At 39.1% G+C, this 12,135-nt stretch overlaps 1 protein-coding gene across 2 annotated transcripts in view; it reads left to right on the top strand.

Moving 5' to 3' along the window:
* Positions 1-222: 222 nt before the first annotated feature.
* The window catches only part of LRIG2 (leucine-rich repeats and immunoglobulin-like domains 2), a 19,345-nt gene continuing 7,432 nt past the window's right edge, over positions 223-12,135 (top strand). For both annotated transcript variants that reach the window (XR_663936.1, XM_009331933.1), the window contains exons 1-13: positions 223-349; positions 833-907; positions 1,407-1,541; positions 2,071-2,214; positions 2,349-2,492; positions 3,111-3,254; positions 3,515-3,658; positions 6,424-6,504; positions 7,341-7,412; positions 7,550-7,618; positions 9,012-9,175; positions 10,387-10,707; positions 11,656-11,937. Coding sequence is in view for 1 of the 2 variants with exons in the window: in XM_009331933.1 (XP_009330208.1) it covers positions 837-907; positions 1,407-1,541; positions 2,071-2,214; positions 2,349-2,492; positions 3,111-3,254; positions 3,515-3,658; positions 6,424-6,504; positions 7,341-7,412; positions 7,550-7,618; positions 9,012-9,175; positions 10,387-10,707; positions 11,656-11,937 (1,771 nt within the window). In the remaining variant the exon portion in view is untranslated. The remainder of the gene's footprint in view (positions 350-832; positions 908-1,406; positions 1,542-2,070; positions 2,215-2,348; positions 2,493-3,110; positions 3,255-3,514; positions 3,659-6,423; positions 6,505-7,340; positions 7,413-7,549; positions 7,619-9,011; positions 9,176-10,386; positions 10,708-11,655; positions 11,938-12,135) is intronic.

Here is a 12,135-nt window from a genome sequence, read left to right as displayed (position 1 = left end):
GATAAAGCTATGATTTAAAGGAAAAATGCTCTGATCAGATATGATCTTTCTTTCAAGAAGCCTTTTTAACAAAAAGGTTTTGATTCAAACAGAGAAATTGAACTGTCTAGACTTTAATCGTGAGTGACCACTAGAACAAGCTAGAACCTCTTCTTCCTTTGGTGAAGGAGGAATTGTATGTATCAAAAATACAGTTTAAAACTTTTAGGTTGCATAAAGCGTGTATGTTTGGTTTTTTATTCCAGGAGCTAGAATAACTTTTCTCTTTGTTTTCTAGGGATTTAAGTCATAATCATTTATTGTCATCCAACTGGAGCATTGATTTGTCTGTTCATACACTACAAGAAGTGTAAGTTGTTTTTTATGAGGATAAACTCTAAAGATTTTGTACCTAATTCTAATTAGTACATTTCATTGCATGTCTAGATATCTGGTCTGACTTGTAGAAATATTCAGTGCCAGTTAATTAAAAATGGATGCTCTGTGTTGGCAGCACATTTTATGTATAAAACTGATGCTTTGTGAGAAGAAAACTTTTTCATAAAACGTTATAAGACCAATATTTTTAAAAAGAAATGAGGCGTTTGTTTTGACTATAGCTTATTCTAAGTTAAAGAGAAGTAATAGTATCCATGAGAATGGTAAAAACTAGCATGCTTTGCTGTTAAATTGTTCAAATTATCAGTATTTAAGCTTTCAGGGAGTCTATTTTGTCAACTACTAAGTATTATAACAAAATTGTTACATGTGTTCTGTGATATGAGTTATTTCTGCTGTGTACAGAAGGGTTTTTCTTCTTTTTGAAGTGCCAGTAATCTTTGTTTTTTTTAAGGAAAATGAATTACAATGAGCTAAGTGAAATTCCGTATTTTGGAGAAACAACTTCTAATATAACTCTTCTCTCACTGTAAGTAATAGCTTGTCTGCCTTTTTCTCATTTAACAAATGGGAGAATTGTATTAGAGTTCTGCTATCAAGTTGTAGGAAAACATAGCTTCTTTTGTCTTGAAATACTACTCATCTAAAGTGCTTTTGGGAATATGTAAGCACTCTTTAAAGAAATACAAATCAGTTAGACAATCAAGTCACCCTAAATGACCAATAAAATGCAGTCAGCCAAGGCAGGCAGCTTTGAAGGGGAGGGATTCAGTCTAGGAATGACAGTTCCCACAAGGAGCAGCCCAACTGCAGGCCCCAGAATTTGAATCTATTCATATGTCAAGGTGGCAGATAGCTCTTGGATTTTCAGTATTGCTTTAGGAATTAACACTCTGAAGTGTGTGCTACATGTCCCATTTAAGAGGCTTGCTAATAATGTTGATATACAGAATCCTGTAGCTGTTTCAGCTATGCAACTTGAAGGATGGCATGTTTTGATAATCATATTTGTTGCTGGTATTTTTCAGGGTACACAATACCATTCCAGAAATAAATGCTGAGCAACTCCAAGTTTACCTTTCATTGGAAAATCTAGATCTTAGTTCTAATCTTATCTCAGAAATTAAAGCTTCTTCTTTTCCACGGATGCAACTGAAGTACCTGTAAGTATGAGTGATCTGTTATATCTGGGATTCCTGGCTCTACAACAATAATGTTGAAGACCTCATCTACTCTAAGTTACTGTCTTAAAGTAGGCAACCTTGCGTGGCTTTGAACTGGTAACAGTGCTCAATGTAGCTACAAATGTGCTTGAAATAAAATACTTTTCATACCAATCTGTACTGCATTTTCTCAAATAGTATGGAAAACAATAACTGCTGTTGTCAAAGCACAGGTACTTCAGCCAGCAGGGACATGGAATGATTTCTGCCCGTTTTGAGTAAATCACTGTTGACGTTGTCTTGACCCTGTCTAACTGAACCATGGGCATGCAGTAAAAATCAGCTCCTAGCACTGATTCCTTTGGGAAAAATGATTTAGTTTGGTATACCAGAATTCAGATTTCTGATGTGACTTCACAAAGAAAGAACTTGAGTTCTAATAAAAAGTGGTCACTCTGAAGTGCTTGTGCGGTTGTGTTCATAAAATTCTCCATGTTCTGAAAGGCTGCTTTTCCTCTTCCTTTCCTAGGAATCTGAGTAACAACAGAATAACTACGCTAGAAGCAGGCTGTCTTGATAACCTATCTAGCTCACTAATGGTGGTAAAGCTGAACAGAAATAGGATTAGTGTGATTCCACCAAAGATCTTCAAATTGCCTCACGTGCAGTTTCTGTAAGTAGCAGTCTTGAAAGCTTAAAAACATAGCATTTACAGCTGTGGTGTTCATCTCAGTATGTGTTCTTGACTTTCACAAAGTGCTGCTTATCAAAAGATGTCTTAATATTTGAATGTTATCTTTATATAAGGGAACTGAAAAGGAACCGGATTAAAATAGTGGAAAGTCTTACATTCCAGGGACTGGAATCCTTAAAATCCTTGAAAATGCAGCGCAATGGGATTAGCAGACTAATGGATGGAGCATTCTTTGGCCTGGGTAATATAGAAGAATTGTGAGTATGCCTCATCGTGGAATTTCTTTTAGCAACTCTAGCTGTGGAGGGTTGTGTCCTGTATGGCTTCCCTTACATCAAGGCTGTGCTGAGATATTGATGAGCATCACAGGAAATGAGTTTACAGATGTGTATTTTCCCCTGATTTTGATATCATGTCTGGTTACTTCAGAGGTGGAAAGATATTGGCGCTCTCCCCAACTTCTTCCCACTTGGTGATCGAGAATGCTTTGACTCTCTAGGTTGCTTTTTGCTGGTTTTCATTTGCGGTCCCCGTAACATGGGATGGTTCTTTGTTGTGTGACTGTTTGACAGAGATAGCTCAGGGGTGTGCCATACAGTGTTATCAAAAGATTTTTAAAAAAGAAGTAATCTTTGAGAACAGAGACTACAGTTCTGCTTTTGCCGCTGGATCACTGCAGCTGTTGTTGAGTTAGTCAGTTCTTCATATACTTTTGTTCGCTCTTTTGGTTTCAGTGGAATCAATATAATTGTGCATTTCAGGTTGCCTGAGGCTTAATGTTAGTAAATCATTTTGAGATCCACAAGGTGAAATTTTGTAAATATATGTTTCATTGATTATTTATTTGGCAAATGTTTTTCCTTCTAATTCCTTAGGGAACTGGAACATAATAACTTAACAGAAGTAAACAAGGGCTGGCTGTATGGTCTGCGGACATTGCAACAACTCTATGTTAGCCAGAATGCCATTAACAGGATCAGTCCAGATGCGTGGGAGTTCTGCCAAAGACTTTCTGAGCTGTAAGTCCTGGGCTGCTTTTCATTGGGGATTTTGTAATGTTGCAATAACAGATTGGATAGCATGTATGTAGCAAGAATGAATTATGAAAGGAAGTACTTAGTTTCCTTGTTAGGCCCATGGTAATGCAGGCCTAACACTTATTTTTGTAAGTGTTCTGTTAGAGAAATTAATCGAAACTCAATAGTTAATCAAGTTTGATAGTATCTTTGTAATTAATCCCCCTCTACTTGCCTTTAAAGTGCATGTTCAATGTTTCTAGAGACTTGTCATACAACCAGCTAACTCGCCTCAAGGAGTCTGCCTTTGTGGGACTTGGTTTATTGGAGAAACTAAACCTGGGTGACAATCGCATTAGTCACATTGCTGATGGTGTGTTTAGAGGTCTGACAAATCTTCGAACCTTGTAAGTACAGAAAACTTCTAGTTAAAATCTCAGTTTAATGCAGCGAAGTTTTTGGAAGTAAAGACAATGAATATTGCACTGCGCAAGCCTGAGATCAGTGTTTTGGCACTGTTGTGTGCTGTCCTGCCTGCAGGTGTGGCGGGGCTGATAATCTTTCGGTCTGCCGAGGTAACAGAATTCTGGCCCAGCTAAAACAAACCAACCGCTTAATTTTAGTGGTGGTAAGAAACAGTGGCTTGGTGGCCTTGAGTGCCCAGTTGCATGTCGTATCAGTTCTGAGAAGGTGTGGATAGTCGGCTTGCGTAAATGCCAGTTGTGGAGCAAATGGTCAGCCTGGACCTCTCTTTATTCCAGATGGTTTTGTTAGGGTTGGAACCTCAGAAACCAAGCGGTGAATCCTTTTGGTTTAGCCCACCCTGCTTGTGTGCTGAAGTCATAGGCAGAGCGTGTGGGAGAGGTGTAGGATTACTTCTTGCTGCCAGAGGCACCGCTCTGCTCTTGCCAGCACCTTTCATAGCAGCTGCAGCTGTTTGATACTTCTGACAAGAAAAGACCCAATCCTGGCTCTTGATTTAAAAAAAAAAAAGTGTCCCAAGTAGATCTGAACAGTTGTAATCATCCTAAACAATGGTAGTTGAGAAAGGAGTGAAAGTTTATAACCCCTCTGTCAGTTCATTAAATAAATGCTTAAATAAGCAAACTCACCAGAGGGATTTATGTAAGCAGTCATATTCTGTTAACCTTAATGCAACCTTTTAATGAAATAATTAAAACTAATTTCTTAGATTTAGAGTAGCATGAAAAAGAACAAGAGCAGATTAATTAGTAGGTTTTCCTGGGCTCCTCAGGGGTGTCAACAGCTGAGAGGCTGGCCATTTGCTTCGGGGTTGGAATGTGCAGGACGGAGGGCTGTGGTGATTAACAAGGCTCCAAGCATTCGTGCCCAGCCAAGCATGAGGAGCCAACTCCTCAGCTTACACAATGAGGGGCTTTTCTTTTGGGTTGCTCACTCATTTTGCTAAGTGGTCTGAGTAGTGGAGTGTAAAAATACTTCAAACAACAGGAGATACTGTGTTGCTGTCGGATTAGTTCCATTGTTGCTTATATACTGGTTGTTTCAGTGGTAAGGCTGACGTAAATATTTCTCTGTATGTTCAGCTCCTGCTGCTATTCTGCAATGTAGCTTTAATTAAGGAGAATAAACTGTAAAAAACTGTATATTAACTACAAGGTAATAAGAACAAGGTAGGATTAAAAGTGTATCTAAGAATAGCACTGAAGTTTTGAAGTTTTACATCTTACTGCATTATTTACTTCATAACATTGGAGTAGCTTGGCATTGATACCCCTCCAGCATTCACAATCTAAAATTCTGAAGCAGACCTGGAGATAATTCTAGAAACAATTTTCAAATCACAAGAATTAGCAACTTGGAAATAAATTTGGCATATTATTCATCTAGTCATTCTTCTCATTAGATCACATCTGTGTCTAGTACCTTAGCTTGAATAATTTTCAAAGAGGAAAATACTTAATGTGAGCAAGTATCAAGGCCACATTTGTTAAGACCTTGTGATGCACGAATCATGGAATTCTTTTCCTTTTGTCCTAAACTTTAAAGTGTATATACATTAATTGTGGAAATGACTGCTGCATGGTGTTAAGAGCAAGACTGCCATATTTCAAAGTAAGAAAAATAAGAAAATAATGTGTTACAACGGACAATGTCCTGGAGGTTGATCCCACACTCTTCCAGGATGGTATTCTACACAATATAGTGTCTCACCCAACGGAAAGTAGATACTTCATTTTTCCACCATTAGCACAAGGAAGGTGTTTATACGAGATGATGTATACAATTGCCTGTATACGTAGTTCGCTTTCTGTGTCAGTTGACTTGTTTGGAAGCTCCATCGAGCTGATGCATATAATATCTGGTAAAATGCAGTACAGACTATTTTTCATTGGTGTATCTTCCTTTAAACACACTCGGGTCTGCAGGGACTTCTGTGCACAGTGGTACCAAAACAGGTGAAAACTGTGGCTTTGACGGAAACTCTTGGCTCAGTCCATGCCATTCAGGCTAAAAATACAACTGAATTTATTTCGCCTTCTCTCTAAAAAGCATTTAATCCTCTCTGAACCATATTGCTATATTGCTTTTGCTGTTTAGACTGCTCTTCTACCTGAGGGGCCAAAGTGCTGTGCAGAGGTCAAACAGAAATCCCATTAGCTGGTAACGAGATTTGTGAGCAGAATATCAACTTCATTCTGAAAATCTACTACTTTGTGCCTGGCAGCCTTACGCTATAACCTGTGTGTAATCTCTTAATATGCTAATGCTATTATAAGCCTGTTACTCAGGAAGATTAACGCTGCTAGTGTATTCGTTAATTCACTTACGTGAACCAACTTGCTTCAGGAGCCTCTCCCAGCTTCTGGTAAATAGTCCATCACATGACAAGTGCTAGTCAGACTGGGTCTTTCCTTAAATACCACATCAAGAAGTTGTACTGCAGAATTTGTTTGTGGTTCTGTCTGCGGCACTGATCTTGAACAATTCTATTTTCGCTTGCATCTCTGAAATGGAATATTCATCTTCTGATAAGTTTAGTTTTATAAAATATTTGAGACCTTCCAGGTGACGCTGTGCCAGAACACCACAGCAGGCCTGTACAACAGTAAGTTCTCTTCCCTAGCTCGCCACTAGCAGTGGTCGTGATGATGTTACAAGGCTTCTTTATAAGAAGGCTTTTCTCCTGCAGGGACTTGCGGAACAATGAGATCTCCTGGGCCATAGAAGATGCAAATGAAGCATTTGTGGGACTCAGCAGGCTGGATAAACTGTATGTATTACAAACCATTGAAATGACAGTACTTACTGGGCACGCAGAGTAGAGGGAGAGTGCAAAATATTAAGTAATTGTAAATCAATGACACAAGGCAGAAAGCCTTTCTAGTTGGCAGCTGTTTTCAGTGTGTTTCCACTTCTGTGCTACAACCTCTTGATACAGGCTTGGGTTCCATGGTCGGGAGCTTTAGATCTGTGTAGCACTGGGATCACCTGGCAGCACCAATTTGAAGAAATTAAGCATAAGTATTTGACTGTGGTTATTATTGAATAGCCTAGTCCTGCTGTGTGATGATTGTCACTTTTTGTGCTTCTCTAGTTCTGGTAAAAGTCAGCGCTTATAAAAAAAAAAAAAAAAATTTTTAGCAAATATGAAACACTATTGAATTAACAGCTTTTCAGTACTTAGACTATGCACTTTTCATCCAGTGCCGTGTGCTTTGTAGGAAGCTCCATCCTGTGGAGCTACAGACATTGCTTATAACAAATGGCTTGGTATGAGGGTGCAGTCTCAGGAACTAATGTGATTGTGGCAGGTTGGTATTAGGAAGTTGCTGCTCCGCTCCCAAGTTCTACTTACCACTGTTTCATTCTGCTGAGTTAAATTATCTTCTGACACATATCTAACCCAAATCTCTAAGTTAAGAATGGAAAAGAAACCTTGTTCTTGGGAAAATTAGTTGAGTCTTTAAGCTCAGAAAATACTATTTGATCTTTTAGCTCAGCTAGAATTAGAAAAAACTTAGTTAAACATCATAGGGAACTTCTTTCAGGTCTTATTTGTGAACTCGTATTGACTGGTTTCTGGATTTGGGGGGCTTTGTCTTTCAGAATCTTGCAAGGAAACCAGATTAAGTCAATTACCAAAAAAGCATTCTCTGGTCTTGAAGGACTTGAACATCTGTAAGTACTTTATTTTGTAGAACTTCCAATTATTTGTCAACTTCAGTGCTGTATTCTCTGTCAATTTCAAGAATTTAACTGAAGGTAGCATATGAAATCATACTTATCCATTATTATTCTCTTTGCTTAACTTACAGAGATTTAAGCAACAATGCAGTAATGTCCATCCAAGAAAATGCATTTGCCCAGGCTCACCTGAAGGGGCTGTAAGTTCATAACAATTATTTAGCAATCCTTTACAATCCTTCAGCCATTGTAAGATTGGCTGAAGTTGACTGAACTGTGTCTCCTTTCATCATGAAATATTTAAAGCAATGCTGATAAATTATCAACTCAAAGTTGGTACTTAGATTTAAGGTTTGATAAAATCTGCACCTCTATTTTCCTTAGTTGCAATTAGTAGAAAATAATGTTTTCTTGCAGTGCTGAGCCATTAAAATTTTCATATCTTATGATTTTGCAGCAAACTCGGCATACGCTAGCATGTAGGCAGTGAACCAAAGAAATTATTCATCAGGAATCTTTCGGGGGGTTAGCAAACGCTACATTTTGTCTTCCTGGTTTTGGGGCTAGGAAAAGGCTTTAAAATTCACAGCTAGACAAGAATTTTTACTTGCTCAGCAGATGCTTAAGCTGCTAGAGCCTGTTGTGATCTTCAGACATTTAAAGTATTATAATGTGAAGTGACCTTCACGCCCAAGACTAATCCTACTGTAACAGTCATTTCTATGAGATAAAGTCTCTGAATATCATGTAATCTGTTTTAAAACTGTTATTCAATTAGTTAATCTTGGCCAGGTGGACTGTTAGTGTGCAAGATCTGCCAGTTTGAGGAGACACATTTTAGGTGTTAAAGATAAGACTTTCATTGCCTTCTCTAATGTATCTTAAAAGTGAGGAATTGTTGGTATGTATGGGCAAACAGCAGGATGGAATCCTGGCTTGTTCGTGTGCCTCTCCTCTCTCACTACTGGATTCATCTAGTGGCAGATCACTTCTTGTTGAAATGCTGGACTTTCTCCAGTCATACTTGTACATAATATTTAGGAAACTTTGAAAGCATGTGGTGGGGAAAAAGTGACCCATCATTGTTTCCTATTCGCAGTTTTTCTGTGGAGCAGAGAAAACAATCTGCAGTAGATACCTGTATGAAACAAATCACTTTAATTCTTAAATATTTATTAGCTGGCATGAAAATGAATATTGAGGCTTACACTCATTTCATTGTGGCAAGTGTGTTTATTTTGAGACATAGAGCTGCTCTGCAGTGTTATGTTCCTTTTAATTGCTTTAAAGAGGGATGGGGTAATTGTAAAGACGGGCTTAATATTCTTTTTTAGAAGTTGAAAATCCAAGGTTATTTTCTTCAGAATTAAAAATAGTTGTAAGGTTTTTAATGCTGACATAGAGGGAAGGTTTTTCTGGATTGTTTATAGCATATATAGCTAACATTTTATAATAAATACCCATAGACATAAAAGAATAAGTCTTGACATTTCTGAACATCTATGCTTTAAGTTGTTTTGCTGCATGAAATCACATGTAGGAATGTGAAATACTAAACTTTAATCACACTTTTATTTTGCCTTGTTTCTGCAGAATTTTGAACACTAGCAGCTTGCTTTGTGATTGCCAGTTGAAATGGCTGCCGCAGTGGCTCACTGACAGCCATTTACAGCAGGCTGTAAACGTTAGCTGTGCTCATCCTGAATGGTTAGCAGGACAAAGCATTCTCAGTGTGGACCCTGATGACTTTGTCTGTGGTTTGTATTTTTAATGACTTTTGATACAAAAATGTGGTAACACAAATCTGTGCAGGTACGTTTCTGAAATCAGGCTGTAGCACTGCAGGAGGTACTTGGTCTTGGCCATGATGCACATGTGGGCCTGTGTACGCCACTGGGTCTGCTTTGGAGTTTGGGATTTAATTCTGTTTCTCTTTGCTCTGTTTTGTTGTATTTGAGCACTGAAGGGAGTGAAGCGCTAACCCGAGGGAGTAATTCTGTGAGACGGCACTGTTTTTCATTTAGGTTACTGTTAAAAACTGATTATGCTTCCATTCTCCCTGCTTATGAATGCCTTTAGCTTTGGAAGGGCCGTTTGACACTTCCTTATTGGTTCTTGTCCATACCAGCAAGGCTAGAGTGGTTAATACTCTGGCACATTTTCTAATGCTCCATATCTGTAATGTTTATCTGGTCTCTGCCACCACAGTTTCAGACATAAGCCTGTCTATTTTTGTAACCGAACTGTGAGATGGAAAACTGAGAGACTCTCTGCCCAGAGTCATGTGTGAAGTCTGTGGCAGGCCTGGAAATAGTCTGGTGTTCCATTTTTTGGGTGAGCAATCTGATAAGTGTTACTTGTGTGTACGCAATTCTTTCATTCTTTTGGTGGTAAAGGCTACAATAATCATCATGTAGGTGCAAGCACCCACTTCTCCATTCTAATATCACCACCGTGGTGCCTGACACTGAACGCTGTGTGTGCCTATGAGAATGTCTTTGCTGAAATAATAGGTATTGAAATAGCTCTCATTGAGTGGGATGAGATAGTGAACTGCCAGCTTGCTATGCTTTGTATTTGTAGAACTTAAAGCTCTTCAAGATGTTTAAGCTATCTGAAAATAAGTCTCAGTCCTTCATAAAGTAGCCTAGCTCTTCAGCCGAGCACGGCTTTTGTGTGTGATCTAAATATAGCGAGTTCCAGGGAGTTGTACAAAATGCAGGGCGCTGCTCAAGACCACGCTTCTATGCTGATTGTTCTCAATGCTTATTCTGTATGCCTACGTGTGGTTCTAATCCTCTTTCACAGCTTGATTTCCAACTGAAAACAGCTGAATATGTGCACATCAAGCAGGACATCTGTTCCCAAAGCTTTCTTTCTGCTTACATTGTCTTTTGAGCGAGTTTTCTTGCAATATTAATTGCAAGTTGAAGAGGAAAGTAACTAATCTTGGTGCTTTTATTTTCAGATAATTTCCCTAAACCGCAGATAAGAGTGCATCCTGAGACCACAATTGCTCTGCGAGGCATGAATGTGACTCTGACTTGCACTGCTGTGAGCAGCAGTGATTCGCCCATGTCCACTGCCTGGCGTAAAGACAGTGAAGTATTGTATGATGCAGAGGTTGAGAATTTTGCCAGATACCAGCAGCAAAGTGGTGAGGTGGTCGAATATACCACTGTCCTGCACCTTTTCAATGTGAATTTCACTGATGAAGGAAAGTATCAGTGCATCGTCACCAATCACTTTGGTTCCAATTATTCCAACAAAGCCAAGCTGACTGTCAATGGTAAGCAATCACGGTAACAAAGGAGAAACACTTTTAACCTAAAGCTTTATTTAAATAGCTACAAGTCTTATTTTTCACTAGAGCTGGCCCAAAATAGTCTTGCAAGACTGTCTCACTGGTATTTAGAAGTATCAAACATCTTTTTATAAAGCAGGAAAGAAGTGGTGGGGGTTTTTTTGTGGGTGAAAAACCTTCTGTTCACTTTTCAAAAGGGGCAGATATCTCTGTTTTCAGAGATATCTGAAATATTTACATGTTTTCATTATAACACAGTTAGTTGTTCATCTAGTTAAATGGAGGTAGAAGTCTCTTAAACTAAAAGCTCCCTCTGCTGTCTCTTCAGAACTAAGCACCTTTCCTATGTGTTTGTAAAGCTAGGGAAGATTCAACTAAAAATAACTTGTGGGACTGGAAACAAACTCTGAAAAATCAATTATGAAGTCCTTTGTTTTTAGCCATAATGATTCTATTTATTTTGGCTTGAGGGAAGGGAGGTAAGAAGACAGTGTTCCCATCAGTCAGTAGGCCACTGATCCCCGTTGTATCTGAGAGCAGAGGTGCTTGTATTGCTCTTGCTTGTCCAGAACAGATAATGCAGCCTTGGACTGACAAGATAGAAGTTCACCTTCCCTATCACCAGGGAAGAAGAAGTGTGACAAAGGGCTTATGAAGAAGGCTAAACCTTTTTCCTGTCTTTTCCCCATGAGAGATGTTCTTCAGATCACCTTAAATGAACACTGTAGATACTGTATTTAAATTTGGAGGATAGGCTCTTAGAAATGACCACTGAAAATCTGTGCAGTTCTTCAGAAGAATCTGCCCCTCTCTCTTAGGGAGAACTACAGGTGTGTTTCAGATTTGTTTGGTTTCAGATATTTTCTGTGCTCTGGAGCTTTTGTTGCTTTTTCCCTGGTACTGAAAATACTGAAACTGTCTCCTTTGATCCAGAGCTACCTTCTTTCCTGAAAACCCCCATGGATCTTACTATCCGCACTGGGGCGATGGCCCGGCTGGAGTGTGCTGCAGAGGGCCACCCTACTCCACAGATCTCCTGGCAGAAAGATGGTGGCACAGACTTCCCTGCTGCAAGAGAGAGGAGGATGCACGTCATGCCTGAGGATGATGTGTTCTTTATTGCAAACGTGAAGATAGAAGACATGGGAATCTATAGTTGTATGGCACAAAACAGTGCAGGTGGTTTGTCAGCAAATGCCACGCTGACTGTGTTAGGTAAGTGGTGTGCTAATCTGTGCTTGCATATGGATTGCTTCACTTCTGCGGTGGTAGCGTAGTTTATCTGTAAGTAGCAAGCTTAAATCCTAAAGAATGAAGTTAAAATACAAAGAGCGTAGTTTCTTCTTCCTCTAGCTGTAGATGGAATTCTGCAGTAAGGAACAAGAGAAGACTTCTTCCCCCATGGTTGCTCCC

Source organism: Pygoscelis adeliae, unplaced genomic scaffold (assembly GCF_000699105.1).
Source record: "Pygoscelis adeliae isolate BGI_AS28 unplaced genomic scaffold, ASM69910v1 Scaffold189, whole genome shotgun sequence".
In the NCBI taxonomy this organism is placed as follows: Eukaryota; Metazoa; Chordata; class Aves; order Sphenisciformes; family Spheniscidae; genus Pygoscelis; species Pygoscelis adeliae.
The sequence above is the reverse complement of the archived record's forward strand: the minus strand, read 5'-3'. Positions and strand labels throughout refer to the sequence as shown.